General features: G+C 44.1%; 1 protein-coding gene across 6 annotated transcripts in view; it reads right to left on the bottom strand.

Annotated features, from left to right (window-relative positions):
- The window catches only part of LOC102302798 (VPS10 domain-containing receptor SorCS1), a 208,960-nt gene that overhangs the window by 45,477 nt on the left and 141,294 nt on the right, over positions 1-22,189 (bottom strand). For all 6 annotated transcript variants that reach the window (XR_006054271.1, XR_006054272.1, XM_042219613.1 and 3 more), the window contains exons 6-13: positions 20,413-20,477; positions 18,260-18,378; positions 17,982-18,071; positions 14,903-15,082; positions 13,000-13,146; positions 10,322-10,424; positions 7,148-7,224; positions 115-206 (exon numbers count right to left, since the gene is read on the bottom strand). Coding sequence is in view for 4 of the 6 variants with exons in the window: in XM_042219613.1 (XP_042075547.1) it covers positions 115-206; positions 7,148-7,224; positions 10,322-10,424; positions 13,000-13,146; positions 14,903-15,082; positions 17,982-18,071; positions 18,260-18,378; positions 20,413-20,477 (873 nt within the window). In the remaining 2 variants the exon portion in view is untranslated. The remainder of the gene's footprint in view (positions 1-114; positions 207-7,147; positions 7,225-10,321; positions 10,425-12,999; positions 13,147-14,902; positions 15,083-17,981; positions 18,072-18,259; positions 18,379-20,412; positions 20,478-22,189) is intronic.

Here is a 22,189-nt window from a genome sequence, read left to right as displayed (position 1 = left end):
CCTTCGTTCCAAGACAAACTCGTTTGCCTTTACTTGACTAACTTAGGACTTGCAGTTTCCTCAGAGAAAATTAGTCATGCTGTGACAAATGGCGTCTCTGTCATAATGACTCACCACAGGTGTCGGATGGGAAGCGGAGTGTGTCTTATTGCCACCAAAGCCCCTCCTTGGTCAAGATACAGCACTGCGTACTCCTCATCAAAAATCTGCTGGGACAAAAACGCTTGATGTACTCCTACTTGTATACACATTTGCACACACCCACCCTGTCATTTTTCACAACAGACACACTCATACATGCAAATCATGGCCCTGCTTTGCTACATTACCTTCCAAATAATTATTTTTCATTGCTGTGTTTAATTAGAAACAAGCCTCATAAACTGAAGTGAATCTAGTGATGTAGAGGCCGTCTAATGTGCGGTTTATGCAGCCAATGAATTCAGCCGGTCTTTAGAAGTAATATGATTGGTGACCTTAAAAAAAAAGCTGGCTGTTGTCTGAGGACTTATATTCCAAACTTGAGGATAGGCAACGAGCGAGGAGGAGGATGTTTTCAGCGAGAGGACGGGAGGTCAGTCGGTTCATTGTGCTCCATATGGCGAGTGGCTGTTTGTTCAAGATTTAACGGGGCACATCGTTGGAAAAATTAATTATCAGACATGAGGCTGTAATATTAATAAATATAACATATTTGCTGCACTGCATGATTGTGTAATTGCAGGAAGTTGATCTTCGCCAACAGCAGTGACTTGGCAAACTTTGTGACTCTTAAATTAAAATTTGTTTGTGCTTGGAAACAAGAACAACTGATCTGATTAGAACGTTGTGGCGCCCGAATAGAAGCCGTGGGGATGAGTTTGTTTCTGAACAATGATGTTGATTTTTTTAATTGGCGTTATTTATATGTGGATGAAAATTTAAGGGGTTTTCCTGGCTCTTACCTTTTCTGATGAGGTATTTGATTATTTCTTTGATAAACTTTTAAAGTCAATTTCAAGATTTTGACATTTTTAAAGGACTTTTTACTGTTTTGTTTCATTTCTTCATAATCTGCATCATTGTCTTGATGTTCTTGGGTTCAGTATGGGTATAAAATATGAGCTCAGGAGTCAATTCATGCTTAGTGTTGGATTAATGTTCAGCCTTGGTGGATGAATGCAGTCGTTTCTGATTTTTTATTTTACTAATGATGCTTATAGAGTTACTCTAACTTTGCACTCTCCACCACCAATGTTAACTTTTCCATAAAACAAATCCCAAATTATTTTTGTAACAGTCATTTTGCTAATTGCATCCTGGATCTCCATCTGAGGGGTAATGTCTGACCTAATCACTTCATACTTATCACTGCACATTGGTTTGTTTACATGTGTGAGGCTTTTTTTTAAATGAAACTCAGAAGCTAAATGGGATGGTGGATAACCACATGGATGATTATGATCAGGGCTGCAGGTCATTTCAGACTGACAGCCAGCCATGTTTACTGGAACTGGAGTCCACAGACAAGCAAAATCAAACAGAGGAAGACAGGCGGATGTTCTAATGCGAGACACAACGTTCAATGCTCAGGTCCCAACTGCTCACTTTGCCTTGACATTTTTTGAAGCCAAGCTTAAAATCCATGTTAGTGAATGAAAGTCAGCTCTGGAAATACTTTCATATACACTGTGAGCTGCCTTCCTACACATTGTTTTCACCTTCCCAGAAATCACCCAAGAGAAAAATACAAAGACCAAACAGTCAGTTCTCCAGTGGGTTGGTGAACCACACACAGTGTATGGTAAGTGGATCAGCCTGCAACTGTCCTCTATATTTCTGTATTTATCCACCGACATGCAACCACCTCTGGGGGGGAAATAAAGCCAATGCAGAAGTACCCAACAATCAAGTCACTGAACTGGGCCTCTCCACTGTGTTTGTGTTGTTTTTTTTTTTTTTTGGTGTCCCGTTTGGATCTTTAGCCATCAGAATTGTTGTCTTAAGGCCAGGAAAGATGCCAAGCAAATTTATTTTACCAAGTGGATCATCATGGCCTTGCCATATTGGTCCATTTGATTGACCTTTATTATAATTATGAATTTATTTTATTTTCAGTTGCTACAAATGGGACAGACATGACTGGGGGATAGGACAGGGAGAAAGAATGAAAGAAAGAGAGGGAGAGAAAGAAAACCAAAGGGGAGGCCCAGCCCTGGAGCAGGGTGCCGCCGGTGCGTCGAGCCACCTGGGGGGCTCTTCAACTGGTGGGGGAGATTGTCACATCTTGCAGGAGCTTTCCTCTCCCCAGGAGCTCCCTCTGCAGGAGGGGGAGATACAGGAGAGGTGGAGGAAGATCTCAGCCTGGGTGTTTATTGTCTTATGTAGTCTGGAAGATGAGTGGATGGTGGGGTGGGTGCAGTTTTCTCTGTGGTGGGGTTGGGTGGACTGTCCCGGGCTCTGTGGGGCCGGGCGGCGCTGCTGCACTGGGCCCGGTCTGGATGGGCCTGGGCCCCCTTTCCCTGGCGGGTCGCGGAGTATGGGGGTGCCTACTGGGGTCAGCGGGGGAGCTGGCCCCAGGGAGGGGTCACTTGCCCCTCCCTTCCTTCCCTCCCCATCTCCAGCTGCCTCCCTCTTCCCGCTCCACCACAACCACCCACACATGCAGGGCCTTGGAGTAGGGGTATGTCACCAGGGTGCAGAGGAGGCTACCCCCCCCTCTGTCTCCTTCTGGCTGCCTCTGCCTCAATTTTATCCCACAACTTAGACATTCACATTACTCACACTCTCATTACACATACATATAGGATCTTGGGGGGTGGGCACGATACACGGAGTCCAAAGTACCATCAGGGTGTACACCCCACCCCTGGCATCGTTGCCCACCTCTCAATTTTAAATACACGTAGACATTGAGGGCTAGCAGGAGGGACCATGCGCTTACCTGCTGCTCTCTGGCAGGTAGCTCCATGCCCTCCTGGGTTTTAAATGCACCTTAGAACACACATGCATCAACATTACAATGAGCGGGTGGAGGGAGGTTTGGAGTCTTCTCTCACCCCCGTTCTCTGCGACCTGCTGGAGCAGGGGGGCTAGGAGGAGGAGTTGGCCGTCCGACTGCGGTCTGGAGTGTGGAGCCTTCCTGCTGCTGCGGAGTCGGGGCGGTCTGCCTCCCCCCACCGCAGGGAAAAGGGTAACACCACCTGGGTCTGGGTGCAGTTCCCCCCTCCAGGGGCAAGGGTACCTAGACCCGGTTTGTAGAGTACGCTTGGGGAGTGTGATCGTGTGTACAACGTCTCTTTATGTCTGTCTCCACGTTGGTTGAGTGTGGAGTAAGTGCATATGAGAGCATGAGGGTGGGAATGGATGTTTGTGTCTGTGTGTGCCTGTATGTCTGTGTCTATATGTCAGGTTGGGTGTCAGGCGCCACCTCTCTGGGGACATCTCAGGCCCTCCAAGGTTTGGAGGCCTATCTCCCCCTACCACCACTTCCCCTGCCAGTGGCGGACCCCCTCAGACATCGGTGCGTTGGTGGTTCTTTGTGTCCGGGGATGGGCGTCCAGGTACACACCGGCTCACTCCTTGGCGGCCGCTTATCGGGGCCTGGAGCCTGGGGCTCGCTCGGGCCACTTCGGAGGTGGGGTGCCCCCGGCCTCTCGGCCTGGGGCTCGGTCACTCAGGCGCAGCTGGCTGCCGGCGGAGCTCACGGGCTCGTCACTGCAACTCCCCCTGGCTTCTGCTCCGCGGCTGCTGAGTGAGCCCTCATCTGGGACTCTCCTCAGCTCTTTCCGGGACAGTGGCGCAGCTGCCCCTCTGTTGGTCTTCCTTGGTCTCTTGTGTTCTGGGGGCCTCTGGATGTCTGGAGTTTTGATCTCCTCCACACCTGCCTCACGCCCTGGAGGACGGGGCTGTGGCCCCCCCACACCCTCTAGCAGATTATTACATGAAGGAACCTTTTAAAAAAAAAACAAAAAACAAGCGCGTCCATGCTCACAGGTGTACACACGGGTGATCACACCCACAAACTACACCCTTTTTGGCTCCTACCTCAAAGCACACTGTGTTCTGTTGATCTTATGTGCTGCACAATAATGTTTAACATTTAGTATTTACTGTCATATTCACATATATCATTGTGATGTTGTTTATTCTATTACTCTTGTTCTCTTCTGCTTGCTTTCTTTTTTCTTTCTCAGCAGGTGATCCAGGTGATTGATATATGCATTTTTTTTCTCTGCCCGTTCTGTTGGTTTTTGTCTTTTGCCCTTCTCCCCCGTCCCTCTTCTCAGCTGTTTCTCTTTCCCTCTTTCTTTCTCCCCTTCTTTCCCCCAGTCAAGTCTGTCCCGTATTCAGTAAGTGAAAATAAAATAAACAATAAAAGGTGAATCAAATGGACCATTACGGCAAGGCTGGGATGGTCAGTTTGGTAAAGTAAAATCCGTTGGGTATCTTTCTTTGCCTTTAGACAACAATTCTGATGGCAAAAGAGCCAAACGGGACAGGCCAAAAAAAAAAAAAAAAAGAAAACCAAAGGGGAGAAGAGACGGTGAGAAGGGGGGGAAGAAAGAAAAAGAAAAAAAAACAAAAAAACAAAACACCTGGGTCACCTGTATGGAGAAAAAAAACAGAAGAGAAAGCAAACAACAAAGAGCAACATAATAAAAAAAACGGCACCATCACAATAAACTAGCTAGCAGTAGATATCAGTAGATACTAAATAATAAACGATATTGTGCAGCACGCAAGATAGACAGCGCACAATGTGCTTTGAGGCAGCAGCCAAGAAAGCTGTAGTCCGCGTCTGTGAATACCCGTGTGTACACCTGTGTGCATACCTGTGTGGATCAGCATGCTTGTATTCCAAAGGTTTCTCCATGTAACGATCTGCTAGGGAGTGTGGGGAGCCACAGCCCCGTCCTCCAGGGTATGAAGCAGGTATGGAGGAGATCAAAACTCCAGACATCCAGAGGCCCCCAGAACACAAGAGACCAAGGAAGACCAACAGAGGGGCAGCCGCGCCACTGTCCCAGAAAGAGCTGAGGAGAGTCCCAGATGAGGGCTCACTCAGCAGCCGCGGAGCAGAAGCCAGGGGGAGTTGCAGTGACGCGCCCGTGAGCTCCGCCGGCAGCCAGCTGTGCCTGAGTGACCGAGCCCCAGGCCGAGAGGCCGGGGGCACCCCACCTCCGAAGTGGCCCGAGCGAGCCCCAGGCTCCAGGCCCCGATAAGCGGCCGCCAAGGAGTGAGCCGGTGTGTACCTGGACGCCCATCCCCGGACACAAAGAACCACCAACGCACCGATGTCTGAGGGAGTCTGCCACTGGCAGGGGAAGTGGTGGTAGGGGGAGATAGGCCTCCAAACCTTGGAGGGCCTGAGATGTCCCCAGAGAGGTGGCGCCTGACACCCAACCTGACATATAGACACAGACATACAGGCACACACAGACACAAACATCCATTCCCACCCTCATGCTCTCATATGCACTTACTCCACACTCAACCAACGTGGAGACAGACATAAAGAGACGCTGTACACACGATCACACTCCCCAAGCGTACTCTACAAACCGGGTCTAGGTACCCTTGCCCCTGGAGGGGGGAACTGCACCCAGACCCAGGTGGTGTTACCCTTTTCCCTGCGGTGGGGAGGCAGACCGCCCCGACTCCGCAGCAGCAGGGAGGCCCCACACTCCAGACCGCAGTCGGACGGCCAACTCCTCCTCCTAGCCCCCCCGCTCCAGCAGGCCGCAGAGAACGGGGGTGAGAGAAGACTCCAAACCTCCCTCCACCCGCTCATTGTAGTGTTGATGCATGTGTGTTCTAAGGTGCATTTAAAACCCAGGAGGGCATGGAGCTACCTGCCAGAGAGCAGCAGGTAAGCGCATAGTCCCTCCTGCTAGCCCTCAATGTCTACGTGTATTTAAACATTGAGAGGTGGGCAACGACGCCAGGGGTGAGGTGTACACCCTGATGGTACTTTGGACTTCCGTGTATCGTGCCCACCCCCAAGATCCTATATGTATGTGTAATGAGAGTGTGAGTAATGTGAATGTCTAAGTTGTGGGATAAAATTGAGGCAGAGGCAGCCAGAAGGGGACAGAGGGGGGGGTAGCCTCCTCTGCACCCTGGTGACATACCCCTACTCCAAGGCCCTGCATGTGTGGGTGGTTGTGGTGGAGCGGGAAGAGGGAGGCAGCTGGAGATGGGGAGGGAAGGAAGGGAGGGGCAAGGTGACCCCTCCCTGGGGCCAGCTCCCCCGCTGACCCCAGTAGGCACTCCCATACTCCGCGACCCGCCAGGGAAAGGGGGCCCAGGCCCATCCAGACCGGGGCCCAGCGCAGCAGCGCCCCCGGCCCCACAGAGCCCGGGACAGTCCACCCAACCCCACCACAGAGAAAACTGCACCCACCCCACCATCCACTCATCTTCCAGACTACATGAGACAATAGACGCCCAGGCTGAGATCTTCCTCCACCTCTCCTGTATCTCCCCCTCCTGCAGAGAGTTCCTGGGGAGAGGAAAGCTCCTGCTAGGTGTGACAATCTCCCCCCACCAGTTGTTTGTGTTCTTGACAAATAACATGGCGCAGTGCATCCAAGAAGTGAACATTGGAATATTCTTTTTGTTGTTACCTGACACTAATTATCAGATATTTGTGTCTCTGAGATTCCAAAACTAGTGAAGGACACGTTGGCTCGACTTTCATACATCTTTTATATAAAAGTATATGCTAACAGAAAAACATTTAAAATAATTTTAATGAATTTATGAATATTTTTATGAACTCCTTTACTCCTTTTTTCAGAGGGATGGTTATCCTCTAGTCTGCAATGATGGAATAACAAGATTAAAAGCTTGAATATTCCATACAACCAAACTATCTCTAAACTTTATATAAAGTGGTGTTAAACTAAAGCACGGAGCTAAAGCGTGAGAGGACTCGTTCTGTTTAACAGTCTGGTCACTTGTGATCAGCTGGAAAAGAAAGTAATGTTCTCAGTCAGTAGGAGACTGCAGAAGTTGACAGCGTGGTTCGTACCAACTGTTAAATGTCAGTCAGCTGTTGCCATGTGAAGACTTAGAGCTTAGATACTTTTTCCTCAAATGTGACACATATGCAGAATTAGTTTACCAGCGAGACATCACAACAGTCCAAAAACAGTTGCCTCACCTGTCTCCACGTGTTTCCTGCGTCCGAGGTGATGAACACACTGACATTGCTGGTGGTCAGTTCTGCCCCAATGGAGCCTGGACGTGAGGCCAGTTCACAGAAAGGATAGAAAACAAACTTGATCAAGTGCTTCGAGGTGGAGAGACAGTTTGATGCACAAAAAGGAAATTAATTTCTGACAAAAAACACCACGACTTTTACACATTGTGTTCAGACAAGAGGTGGTTCTACAGCAGGAGGCACCAGCTTGCAGCTGCAGACATTTGCTGTAATTACAGTCCTCTGAAAGATCTATTGTGCAGTGCAACATTTGCCCATACCCCTAAATTAACCAATAAATCCAGATTACTGTATCCCTCATTCAGCAGTTCTGACCACATTAAGACAAGCTTCCCTAATTCTGTGCAGACGGCTGTAATTGCTTTAATTTAGCCCGTAATTGGCGCCAGGTGGCGGTTTTTCCAGTTGTCCCCTACTCTGAATGCCTCTTGAAAAACAATAGGCTTCACACTCATCATAACATACGAGCTACACGAGTGCTGAATGTTTAGATTTCTGCTGAGCTCCAGTTGATGTTGTGACCATGCTGGTGTGATGTACAGGTATGCTGTGGATACAGTGCATCTGTATCATGCACTAACAGTGTAATACACTTATAATTCACAGAACTATAATTGTATACGTGCTAATGTTTAGCATCTCCTCTAGCCTCATGTCATCTTGATTGATAATGATTTCCTCGAGTCTTCCACCTTGACAGTGGTTCAGGGTTGGGTTTAATTAAAAACATAAGATTAGGGAGAACTCAGCAGATGTCTGAAAGACGTCGTTGGTAACCAATTAATATTCTAAAATACACGTTTGCTTTCATCACTGTTCTGCTTCCTGTCTTTGAAAGTTATAGTCTCCAGTTTGGGGTCCCATATGGCACTACGGGCGGTCGAAATAACAGATTTACTTTCATTTTGACTTCAAAAGACAAGCAACAAATGCTGTAATGAACAATTTAGAGTTGAGATGAAATCTTGGGATGCTATTATTATAAAGGTCTCATTTTTTCTACCTAACAGTTCTGTTTTAATGTGTCACAAACTGCACTATAACCCAGACATAGAAAATAAAGATCTACTAGATCTCCTAGCCCTCACATTGCACAACTTATGAGCATAGAGTCTTGCGAAAGTACTGTGGTCTACTGCCTACAAATTCCACAGGACTCCAAACAACAGTGACCATGTGGATTATAGTCCAGTTTCCTGCTACTGACCAATAAATGAACTTGTAATAGCAGTTAAATCTCAGCTAAATAAAGGCCCATTAAATGTTGATCCCTTATCCTACAGTGAGCTCAGTGTTCGGTCTCACTACTATAAAGGCCATTTTGCTATAATACTGTCTAAGTGTATATACATACACTTAGAGAGTATATTTATGAGACTGGATATTTAAGCAGAAATATCCAGTCTCATCCCAGCTTTCAGCTCAGAGACATTCCCAAGCATGTCAAAATCTCACCAGCATGTCCTGGTTCTGCCCTTGGAGTTTCCTACCAGATGGAAAATCTGACCTAAACCTATGGTAGTGGCTTTCCCCTGCTCCCCTCCCGTATGAGCTCTTCACCCTCTTTATGGTTGAGTCTGGGCCCCCTACAGAGGAAGTTGTCCTGTTGATACTATCCTCAATCAGTCATGACCCACAGCTTGTGGTCAAACATGAGGATAGGAGCTGACCAATAAATCGACAGCTTTGCCTTCATGCTTTTAACCACAGAGACTGGACCGGTGATTGATCGCATCAGTACTAATCCATCTGTCAACCTCCCGCTCCTCTCTTCCCCCACTGATGAACAAGACCACAAAACTATTGGAATGTTTAAAAGCCCATCCCATGTCACATTGTGAATGGGCTAATGTTCAAAACATAATATTAATTAATCACAAGTGTATGAATAGACTCAGTATCAATAGATCATTTTAGCTTTTAATGTGTCTTTCAGCTCATGGACTTGATGACCCTACCTTAAAGCTAACCTTTCCTTATAACTCTGTAAAATGGGATTTTTACACAATGCCGCGATGCATCCCATATCATCTGCCACCTTTTTACTAAGGCAGAAAAAATGTAAAACTGAGATAATCATTCAGAACCCAGGACTTTGAATAAGTTTTACTGTTTTAGGACTATTTCCCAACATTTTTATTCCCAAAATAACTTCCAAATGATGGTCTGGGACAGAAAAGAAGAAATAAGCGAAGAAGAAATAAGTAATCATTCTCATTCATTTTCACCATTCTGTAGCTGAAATAATGACATAGACTGAAATAAATAAGTTAATTGTTTTACTCCCAAATCAGTGAAACCGACTTATCCCACAGTGGTTCATAAAGGTCATGGCATTCATGCTGGTAGGGTAAACTTGGCCTTCTCCAGACACCCAAGGCCGGTGCCTGCATGTTATTGACAGAGCCGGTCCACACGGGAGTAAATATCACAGGTGTGAATCCACCTGGGGGCTGCTGATGTCACATTACCTTATTTTTTTCTTCACAGTGAATCAATTAGAGTCCTTGCCTATTTTTCACGTGTTCTCAGGAACAATGCTGCTCTGAGGGTTTTTTCTGTTGTCAAGTTATCTGTTTGCGTTTTAAGGTGAGCTGATGCCAGCATGTCACATGCTTGCGGGAGTGATGTACCGATGCTAAATGTAACAAACACTACAGTGCAACTGCAAAGAAGAACAAGTCATGGAAAATGCACAGAAATGATTAATAACTAAGAGAAACAGACAGATATCTTAAAGTTAACACAGAAGAAAGAAGAAAAACAGTAAAGGAGAAGCATTTTTAATCACTAATGTCTCTGCAGTTTGGAGGCTCTTTCATGTTACCTTTGCTGTATACTAAAATCTAAGCAAACCATAGAATACCTTACTTTATTAACTGAATAATGCACATATTGTTCGACTTTCCTTCTACAACCCTGGCAAATCAACAACAGTGAGCACTGGTTAGATGTTTTAACCTTTCAGTCAAGGGCTAAAAGTCCTTCTTTTATTAAATAATTTAACGACAGATAAAAACATGAGCTTTGTCTTAAAGAAAACTCCTCAGAAGTCCAAGAAGACACGGAGAATGTAGATGACGTGCCACTCGAAACATATTCCCTCTCACCCACCTGATGCGACAATGATCCCCGGCGCCGAGTCCCTGCTGGCTATGTTTCCAGATGTGTAGGGATTTGCAGACACGTGAAGATGGAGATGTAGTGAACAGTACGGCTACAGAGAGAAATCAAAAACTCAGTTATTAAAAAAAACCTCCAAAAGATGCTTCTGCGCAAAACTGCTATTGCCTCAACGTGGATCGGCAACCCTCCCAAGTCTTATGTTTTATCACAAACACCATTTCCCCATTGACTGGCCTCACCATTAATTTTGATTGGGTTAACCTTTACAGGCACAATTCTCATTACGACCCAGCAAAATGCCACTGGTGCAGGCCATGTTGTGACGGGCTGTTTAGAGGTTTATTAAAACTCTGACATTTCCTGACAAATGACTGTATAATATGGGTGGAAGGCGAGGCATGCCACTGAATCGCTAATTGGTTTATCAAAAAAGGTGATTATTTCTGTACATACAGTCATTTCAAGAGGACATATGCGAAGGTGTGCTACAGTGACACCAACTGTCAAACTCTTGTCATCTAGCGACATGTATTAGTAGAAGGTGATTAAAGTGAGCCGTGCTCATCCGAAACTTGTACTGATGAAGCGTCTAACCCTCGTTCTTTGACACTTGTATATTTTGTTGCTGCCACAGACACGATAACAGATGGCTGTAGCTCCTCCTCGCCATGACGCACCTATGGCATCTAAATGAAGCATTTGTTAAATCTCACAATTAGCATTTCAACGGCTGCCACGTAGGTTCTTTTAGAGCCAGAAACCATCAGATCTGGTCCAAGGGTTGAGTTATCTGCTAGTCTTAGCAGTCTGATTACCATGCTGCACTGACCAGCTGCACTGGAGGGGCACAGATAGCTGCTGGAAATGAGTGTAGACTAATAAAAAACTAGAATTTCACCAACAGAACTGAAGCACAATTTGGCGTGTACCACACAGTAGGTCATACTTTTCTCAGGTCACTTGATTTTAATAATCTTCTAAAAGCAATCAAAACCACCAACATGGTGCAGTGGTGATCAGCTCCAGTTATCAGTGATGAGACCTGCCAGCATCATCCAGCCCTGGAGGTTGCCACTTGGTTGCTTCTTAATTAACACAATCTTGTTAAAATAACAATGTGAGCAAACTTGTGCACAGTCTTGTGCTTTTCGAATATCCCTCTCCTTAACTGATCACCCCCATTGTTGTCTGCAAGGCACATCTTTTGGCATTTCTTAGCACCTATCTGGTCTTTACGTCTGACATCATTAGCCGTTTCCGGGTCCAAACTCCGCTTTAGGTCCCAAAGTCAAACGAACACTGCGGCATCACTGAGAGTTACAAACTGTCTTCCATCTTTAATAAAATGATCAGCGCTGCTGCTCTACCAGGTGTAACAATAAAGTTTAAAATCCAGGCATCCATGAAAACAGGATTTATGAAGTTTAACAATGTTTGAAGTTAGCTCGCTAGGTATGTAATCTTTAGATGGAAACATGTTCTGACTGAGGGATTTCTGATAAATTAAAACGTACAGCTCTGCTATCACTTCTGACATAAATGAAGACAGAAAACTAAACAGCAGTGACATTTGTAGGGTTTCTGAAGTTGGGCTAGCTGGTATATAATGATGTGCTACGTGGTGGCTAACTACACAGCTATGTTAGCATGACATAAACACATTAGCACAGTGAAGCTGGAGGATGAAAGCTAATTTTTCCACTCGATAAAAGTTAACGTGAGGGTTCCCGATGGTTAGGGACAAATGCAATCACATGGCAGGATGCTGTAAAAGGACCAAACTTCAGTGAGGAGAACGACTGAGATAATCCATCCACAATATGAGGTTAGTCATTAATATACTGCTGCAAGGGCTGGGCTGTAGTTATAGTTTGTAAGGGTTTAAAAACTGAGATTTTCTTTAGGTTCTTGTTCAGATTAAATAGAACAAGATACAAAGCATTAAAACATGTTAAAAACAAAGAGTAGTTTGGACCCGAAAGCAGGGTTCATATGTCATCATTTAAAAACCGAATACACAATCTGTACTCCATCCACTGACTGACTTCATCCTTGGCCTCTGTATAAATGTCTTGCTTTGCTATGATTCTTGCAGAAGTGGTTCTAGCGTCTAAGGTTGCTGGAGTATTGACATAACTCTACAAATGCTCAGGACTTTTGTGCTTTCTTTACCTAGCTTTTCTCTTTGAGTCACTGGTTTTGCAACATTTCATTTAACAGAGAAATACACAAAGAGGTAAGGTATTGAAAAGAAAAATGTGCTACAAGAAATAAGTGGTTTCCATTTTCAAGGGTAGGTTGTTTACTTGTAATTCTGAACTTTACTAGTGAGTGAAAACTCCACTAGAGTATGAGAAGCATCCAACTTTCTAGAGGCTCTCAGGAAGGAAGGCAGATAAAATACAGAAAAGCCTTTCTGTCTGACAAGTCTTTCTCTCTGTGTTTCTTTAAATGGGAGGTCAGCTTATTGGACTGAATCAAAATGGCTGACCTTTCAGCTGAGCAGCCTCAGAGCACTCAGCTTTGACGGGCGCTGCTCTTTCCGAGCTCGGGCTCTCGTTGCTGCTGGGATCAGTCAACTCCTGTCAAGGCCTCTCTTTGATGGAAGCGCACACATATAAAAACATGTATGAACGCATCTCGCTGGCAGATGCAAAGAAACTCACCAGCACACAGTGAATGCTGTTGCCTCTCAGGTCTTTGCTCGGCGCCTGCAGTAACCTCCAGTCTCTGCCTCTGTTGTAGGTGATGTACGTCTTCACTTGGTTGTCCGTCCTTTTGTTGGCGAGGAACATACCTTTTATTCCCGCTACCTGGAGAATCAGAACGGTTCACAGCTTTATGTGAAATTTTACTTTATTTGACCAATAAATATGATTACTTTCCTATTTTCAAGTCACGGTGCCGAAAACGATCGCAACGCATTGCAAAAGCAAATCAGACACTTCAAGGAAATGCAGCCTACTTCTGCATTCCCAACAAAAACCAAACACAGTCACAAACCCTGAGTGGGAAATGATCGACTGTCTGGAGACTTGTGAATAATCGATGTGTGTCTTAAATGAATCTGACTCCCTGTTGGAGACCTGCAGGACGGCTCAGGGATACTGAATTGAGTCTGTGACAGTGGCATCAGGCAATGAAACTCCACTTTAGTAATTGACAGATACTTCAATCTCGCTTGGAGGAGAGATTTAGCACATCATGCGTTTCGGGTGGCGACCCCAATCAAGACAGTAGATTCGATTCTATTGCTCAGGCCACAGCAGACATGAGCGGCATCACCAAGGGCTTAATTATTAGATTCACAGATATAGTTCTATTCTACGTTAAACTTAAAAGCATCGTGAGTTCCACAGAGCCTCAACACCAGCTCATAGCACACCTTCTGTTTTTGGATTTGGTGTGTTGTGCAAAGTGATCTGCAGTTATTAATCAAAGGAAGAAATAATCTCAGGCTCCTAAAAATCTATATGGCTGGCACAATGCCCCTTTGCCTTTGTTGATGTCAGCACTTTGAAGCTGTTTCATATTCACACAACGTGCTCTGAAGATTGTAGGCCTACAGCAGCAGGGTTCCTTTGCAAAATGACAAAGCAAGTACATTTCATCACGTCTGCCTGCTAGCTCCAAAGTATTGATCAGCGTTCGTAATAAACCTGCAGGCCGCATGCTCATCGAGCAGGCCTGCTGTTTAAAAACAGAGAATTGTCTAAAATGAATACTGCAGGCTCCAAAACTAAAGCTGAGGTTTCTGCATTTGTGCGATGTTCCTGCTTCAGACACAGAGTTTATTTTCCTGTGGATACAGCATCAGTGGTCCTCCTCAGTGCTCCTCACATACAAGGTCTTAAATAATCAGGCCCCATCTTATCTTAATGACCTTGTAGTACCATATCACCCTATTAGAGCACTTTGCTCTCGCTCTGCAGGCCTACTTGTTGTTCCTAGAGTATTTAAAGTAGAATGGGAGGCAGAGCCTTCAGTTTTCAGGCCCCTCTTCTGTGGAACCAGCTTCCAGTTTGGATTCAGGAGACAGACACTATCTCTACTTTTAAGATTAGGCTTAAAACTTTCCTTTTTGATAAAGCATATAGTTAGGGCTGGACCAGGTGACCCTGAATCCTCCCTTAGTTATGCTGCAATAGACGTAGGCTGCCGGGGATTCCCATGATGCATTGAGTTTTTCCTTTCCAGTCACCTTTCTCACTCACCATGTATTAACAGACCTCTCTGCATTGAATCATATCTGTTATTTTTCTCTGTCTCTCTTCCACAGCATGTCTTTATCCTGTCTTCCTTCTCTCACCCCAACCGGTCGCAGCAGATGGCCCCGCCCCTCCCTGAGCCTGGTTCTGTCGGAGGTTTCTTCCTGTTAAAAGGGAGTTTTTCCTTCCCACTGTCGCCAAAGTGATTGCTCATAGGGGGTCATATGATTGTTGGGTTTTTCTCTGTATCTATTGTTGTATGATCTACTGTACAATATGAAGCGCCTCGAGGCGACTGCTGTTGTGATTTGGCGCTGTATAAATAAAATTGAATTGAATTGAAATTGAATGGTTTTTTTACCTCGTAGAGGTCGACCATGACGTTTCCCTCGGGGCCCATGCTGCTGACCACGTTCTCCAGAGCCAGAGTGTAGTAGACCCCTGAAGTGTCTGACACATACAGGTTGTAGGTTTCATTCTGGTTCCACTCCCTCACAGCCGCAACGACACGGTTTTCATCCGTACTGATCACATGCAGATCCTGGTAGGAGTAAAATGATATCACAGACCCTTGTTACCCCAGCGTTTTTATCTTTACAACTTGTGTTTGTGCTGTTCTGTATCATACAATAAAAAGTCTTGACAATAATAACAAATTGACATATACACCATGTGGACGAAACACATTACACCTCAGACATGGGAACCCATGCATGAAGCTGCTGGCACACTGTTTTTGTGCCGATATAAATACCAGACGAGGTTTGGATCGCTGCAGTCACTGAGCGTTTGCAACTTCGTTACAAGTAATGCATTCCTGTAATCTGATTACTTTTTAAAGTAACGAGTAAAGTAAGGTATTACTTTGCAAAAAAAGTAATTAGATTACTGTTGCTTTCCTGTAAGCATTACTAAACCGTGATTTTGCTTGTGAGAGTGTCTCATGACAGTGACGTAAGCGTTCATGGTAACAGACGTGTGCAGATCAACAATGGATAATACGGAGTACAGGAGAGAGTACGACCATGCAGTGTTTAAAGCGTGGAAGTACTGACTCCCTAAAAAGGGACAAAAACATTAGCGTCAGCTGTTCACTCTGTGTGGGAAGAAAACTTCTTTCTACAGTGAAAAATGAAACTTCATATCTGAGCGAGCTGCCACGGGAATGTGACATTCCCAGAAAAACCCCCGGATCCCCCCGCTGACATGACCGCTGTTGGCAAACCTCCACCCGCCTCACCCCTGCTAAACAGGGGACAATAGATTTAAGAGCGACAGGACTCAGTGCTGCTGAACCTTTGATTTTATTTAATTTTTGCTGTGTTTTACTTGCATCTATTTGAAAGAGTGAGTGCAAACACAAAACATGATTTTATTTTATATGATGGATTATGCAGGAAATAGGTTTAAATAGCAAATAAATTTCTTCAAACCACAGACAGTTACATATAATTAAATTTTTGCTTGATGCAAGGTGCATAAAGTTAAAAGATTAAAACTAATAAAATAAGTTTTAAAAAGAGACTTTTTAAAGTTTTAAAAAGTTTTTTTCTTTTTAAAGTCTTTTAAAGTCTTTTTTTATGTCATTTGATTACATTTTATATGATGGATGCAGAAAAAATAGAACTGGGCTGAAAGGTCTGTTGTTTTATTACGTATTCAGGCTGTGTGTCAAGTAACTAAGTACTTTTGAAAATAAGTAATCAGGATTACGTTTTTGGAGAAGTAATCAGTAATTCGTTACTAATGACCTTTTTCAAGTAACTTGACCAGCACTGCTCAGCACACAGAGTCTGCTCTATAACCTACAAGGTCTGGCACTTCATGGATGAGTTGCTGTAGTTCCCAAACAGCTGCACTTTGCAGCAATAGCACCTACAGCTGATGGCGGGAAATCTACAAGCGAAGAAATGTCACAAACCGACCTGCGGCAACAATTTCATCCCATTACAGTCTCACACTGAAATTCAGTGAGATCTTTAGAACGATGCATGAAGACTGCGTGGGTCAATGCTGGACTTTATACACCTGTAGCAATGGGAACGCACAGACCTGGATTCAAAGATTAAAAGGTAGAGCTCAGGACTTTTGCCCATGTAATGCAGCGGTCCCCGGTACCGGTCCACGAGTCGTTGAATTCACGCTCGGCTGTGAAATTTATGGTTTTTAGGGTTTGTATCGTTAACTCGCCGTCTTTTTTTGCAAGAAATATCTCCGAGTTACCATAGTGACCCGAAAGCATTAAGGAGCAGAGAGGAGGATGTTACTCTTAATGTTGTTGGCGCATTTTCAGGAGGATGCTGCTAATAAAGTTACACAATTACACAGTAATTTCGGGTTTATTATTATATTAACAAAAGTTTTTGTCTCGGTCGTATCATTTTATTTTGTTGTATTCATCCGCGACACCTTTATTTATGTGGTGTTATAAGCAATGTGTGAATTTGGTGAATTTGTACCACATTGCCCTGTGTCAGTTCTTCTATATAACTACAATGGGAAACAGCCATGATCTTATAGTGATGCACACAGACTTACAAATGGTTGTTTTAATAGCAAAGTACAATCTTTAATAGTAACATCATAATGATTAAAACTCCCTCTCTTTAAAAAGCAGTTTAAATGTTTGTTAATATCTTGACAGAGACAACAAACAGTTTGTATTCACCGTGTCAACAGTAAGCTCTGTTCAGTGTGCTCCCGACTCCTCTGTGCATTTTGCATATTGATATTTTTGTTCATTGCTTTTATCCAATAAAAGTCAACATCCCCTCTTTATGCGTGCTCTTAATATCATCATCAGCTTGAAATTACACTTTAAAAGAACATCCATTTACTGTCATTTGTAATGGAAATTTGTAAAGGCTTTAATTTGTTTTTTTTAGGCAACATGATCTCTTCTATGCTAATAGAAATGTAATTTTTTAGTGTATACATATTGTTCTTACCCTCCTGCTGGGCTTAATCATATTCATTAATCAGAATCGCTTCACGTTTAGTATTCATGTATTTCCACTAAGAGGATACAGCAATCATTAAGACTACATCGGGCTTATTGGGCAGAGTTATGCAGCTGAGGCCATGCTGTTTAGTTGTGTGCTTCATCTACCTCTGACTGTGCCAGCAACACCTTGCAGTGAGCTGGCAGCAACCTGGGCGCCCAGAGCTTGATTGAATAAAACATGTTTAATTGTCAACGGGGACGTGACAAGCGAGGCCACGCGCACATGGAGCAGCATGGAATAACAATTCTGGAAACACTGCGAGAGCTACTTTTGCCCTTGATTCGCCCATAAATAACAGAGAGGGCACCACACCGAGCCGGCACGATCTGGAGCGTTATTGAAAGTTTCGCCTTCATATTGAACAAAGTTTGAAGCCTATTTTTTCCCCTTTAGAAATGAGAAAAAAGAAAGAAGCCAAAGAGGTATATTTCTTACCTTGGGCAGCGTATACTTGGGCAGCTTCATAGGGGTGAAGACATCTCTTTTAGCTGACACGTAGTAGATTGGCCTCCCCCCAGTTGACACCTTAAGGTGAGCCAAAAAAGTTTGTAGACATTAATAAAGCAGATAAAGGATTTTCACACGTATAGCTCAACTAATAGCATCTCTCTTTAAGAATGACCTTGACAAATTCCCCAGAAAACCCAACATCTTTTCTCCTCCACACAGTTTTCTGTAATATTTCTCACTGAGCAAACTGGACAATTACCTACCTGGACAAACACATACTCATCTTGCACCACCAGAGAATTGGGGTCAATGTAGCCGGGGAATGGTTTGCCCTTATTGGCGTCGGTGCAGTTCTGCAGCTTGCAGGTGACATACAGCGCCTCTGCTCCGACACACACACACACACACACACACACACACACACACACACACACACACACACACACACACACACACACACGTCAAGCCCTGGCATCAGCAATGGTATTAGCCAATGAAGAAAGGCAGCCTTCACCCAGAGCCAAGCAGCCTCTTTTGGCCCCTACATTACTCGTGTCAATAAAGTGGTCCCAGTAAGGGAGGAGCTGGGTGGAGGGGAAGACAGATGACCACAGAAGCCAATTGCTTTCTTTGCCTTCAATCGCAGCGCTGGGAGAGAGCCTGTCCCCACACGTTAGCCTCTGCCAAATATGTGCCGGCTCCCCCCGCGCGCGCATGATCAATAGTGATAGTCTCTGGCTGTGCGACTGTAACATCTGACACGATTGATGTCTGCTATGCATGTTTGGATGATTGGCTTTCCCTTACTGTATTGGCCTCAGAGAGGTGCCATACAAACTCTGTGAGATTGAAAAATCTAACTATAATCATTTAAGTGTTAAAGAGAGACTGAAACGTGGTTAAAACTGAAGTGGCAAAGGCCGATATATCCTGACTTTAAGTTCTTAGTAACACCAATAAAGCTAGATCGTGTTTTTGAACTTCTTTGACCTCCTAGGACCTGGCGTCCATATATGTGGGCATCACATTTTGGGTTATTTAGACCAAAATACTCAATTTTGCTCTACAAGGGCCTGATATCCACTTACGAGGACATTATACTGCCACTGTTCTATCGAAGTTTTATATGAATATCCTCACATATGGCTCTCATTTTTCTTAGAAACAAAGATTAGGTAAAAAAAAAAAAATCTGCCAATTCTTTGTTTTTACTTTCATCAGGTCCCAATCAGCCCAAATATCAAAGAGAAATTAAAAATGCATGCCGTGGAAGAGTTCGGGTCTTAGGAGGTTAAAACTGAAATTTATCCGTGAAATATTTTTCTTGCAGAAAAAAAGATTAAAGAAAAATAGCTCCAGCAAATAAATAAGCATCAGTTTGTCTGACAGATTGTGGAATAAGAACAGGCTCTTACTAGTTTTTGTCCAAACTTTTCCCCCATTTTTCCACTTTGGACTGAAAATGAAAAACCAATGACAGTCCACCCAAACACGTATTTTTACACGAAACAGGAAAAGAACAAACGTTGTTTCGGTTCATAAGAGTAGGAAATAAAAGGCCAATCTATCTCACTTTCAAAAAAGTTGTTTTTTATTTGTACTTTTTGGTTTGTTTGGTTTAAACTCAAATAGATCCGCGTCGATTGCAGTGATGCATTTTTGAGAAAGAAGGGAGGAGTCTGTGGGAGTGGTGATTTATTAATACCAACCACAGATCGTCCTCTGTGGAAAAAAAATAGCAAGAACATTTTCAGAAAGCTATCACAATGATAGTTATCTCAACAACAGATAAAAATAAATCAAGTCATATCTGATTTACTGAGTTACCTTTGGGGTTCAGTACTGAGCCCTAAAATCTTATGTACATAGATTATATCTGCAGGGGTTTTAAAACTATTCAAATGGACTTTTGTTTTAGAACGTGCTGTTTAAAAGAGTAGAGGCTGTAAGTTTCTGTCTATACTTTTGTTTATCAGTAATTTGTGCTCTTTGCATTTAATTCAATCCTTTTCTATATTTATTTTTATTGGCATTTTGGGTTGCTGCTGAAAATTGCTGAAATTTAGGGAAAAATATTAAAAATATAAGAACAAGGAGTCGCTCGCAGAAAAGTGAAAATGAACCCCAAATATCCCAGTGTTCATTGTCATTCAGGACGAAGAGTGTTTCTTTCTACTTAAAAGAGCCCCCCTGAGCTAAATCACTTGCTTTTAAAAGCATTCTAATATATGCATTACTTTTCCGTCCGTTGTCATTGTGTGTCCCCCGACTCGGCCATTTCCGCTGTCCCTTCGTATTACCCTTCAATGGAATTGTCCACACAACTCCCAATTCTTCTCTACTTTAGCACAATGTTCACGATACAGTAAAAAGACGGCGGAAAATGGAGCACCGGACTTGGAATTCAATTACTCACGTCCTTCAGTGATGCTGGTTTCCAGGTGAATTAAGCCCGGCTCTTTGTCCAAACCCATTTTCGACCTGAAAGGCAGACAAATGTGTTTCAGGAACATCACTATTGGTCTTTTGCCTTCGGGCAGATGTCACCTATGGCAGCTGCTGTCTAACACGAGAGATTGCGTGTTGCAAAGTCAGACAAATTTATGACGACGGATAGGTTAAGTCAAGCACTATGACAGTCGTGCTTAACATCAGCAGGGGCTGGCTGCAGGAATTACCTCGTCTTTGTCTTCAGTGTGAAAGGCAGCTTAACTTGTAAAGGGAAAAAGAGGGCCTCGGGTTTACTGTGCGATCTAAATGTTCAGAGTCCCCACAAGGTCCTTTTTCGCCCAGAAAAATGGAGGAAGATGTTTCCTGGCATCATTAGGAGAGGAAAAGCCATTGATTTTTCGCACTACAGTAGGGATGCCCGCAGATGGAATAGCATATAATCATTACGGCATTAAATATGTATTAAAAAGACTGGGGGATCAGAGGAGAAGCAAAGGCAGCACACACAGAGGGGAGAGAACGGGGGAGGTGGGGCGAGACGGGGGAGAGAAGCTGGGAAAGAGGCTGTGTCGACAGGTAGAGCGCACACACAAACGAGGAGGGAAATAAAGGGGAGTCTGTGTGAAGCAGACACAATGAGAGGCAGAGACCACTATATCGTTTAATCATTATTATACTTATTGGTAGTATTGGTAATTTCCCAGATGAAACGCAGCTGTGAATAGCATGGCCTAGTTATCTGAGCCACATTTCCATTTTCACTGAATAATCCATTCAGGTACCCAGGAGCAGTGTGAGACGGGCACAGAAGAAGTGGACGGTTTGTTTAAACTTGTGTATTTTCAGTGATGGCACACAGACATACGTCTGTATGTATGACACTCATCTGAACAGCTGTGTGGCCTCTGAAGCGACTCAGAACAGGCATGCATAAAAACGAGATGCAGCCGTCGCCTTGCAAAAGTATATCGCATACAGGCAGCTCTGCACGCTTTTCACATTTGTAATGTCACAGGCAAATTGCACACGGTAAGCTCACAAACTTATTAAATGTGGCCAAAGTTAGAACGGCGTGTGGCCAAGTGCTGCTCAGGTTTACCAAAACACGAAATGAGATTACACTCTTGGTGGCTATGTATATTACAGATATAAGCTCGCTCTGCAGCCTCATTACCACGACTACCACCACACCTACTGCACAGCGAGCGTCCCAAAATAGAACTCTGACAGCTTCTGCAGCATCAGCCCTTCAGGCTCCCTTCACTCCTGGCTGCCCAGCTCGTTACTACCCGACGGTTCCTCTGCAGTTAGTCGAGGTGAAAGCTTTTTGTTACGTGTTAGTTACAGCACAGAGGGCAGACGTGCTAGATAACACTGAGTTGGACAGCAACTGTGGGGCGGTGGCAGTGAGGCAGCGAGGGAAGGCCAGGGAACATTGTAACAATTATGAGAAGATGAAGCAATGCAGCAACGTTAAGATGACAACTTGTGTTGCTGGTTAAGGCCCGCTGAAAGAAATTAGTCGATTATTTCAGTTGATTTCATCTCAGTGGACGAGAAAACTTTCAGATTCACTCCAAACTGGTTCTCAAGCCTTTTTTCATGACTGAACTCGACGATCAGACACGTCAGACACATGAATAAAGGAAATCTTAAAAACCTCTCTGGCTCATATTAAGTAACATTAACTACGTTATTATTGTGGTAACAAGAAGGTAAATAGTTATTATGCCAAAATCAGG

This window comes from Haplochromis burtoni, unplaced genomic scaffold (genome assembly GCF_018398535.1).
Source record: "Haplochromis burtoni strain Fernald_Lab_line unplaced genomic scaffold, NCSU_Asbu1 Contig_35, whole genome shotgun sequence".
Classification (NCBI taxonomy): Eukaryota; Metazoa; Chordata; class Actinopteri; order Cichliformes; family Cichlidae; genus Haplochromis; species Haplochromis burtoni.
The sequence above is the reverse complement of the archived record's forward strand: the minus strand, read 5'-3'. Positions and strand labels throughout refer to the sequence as shown.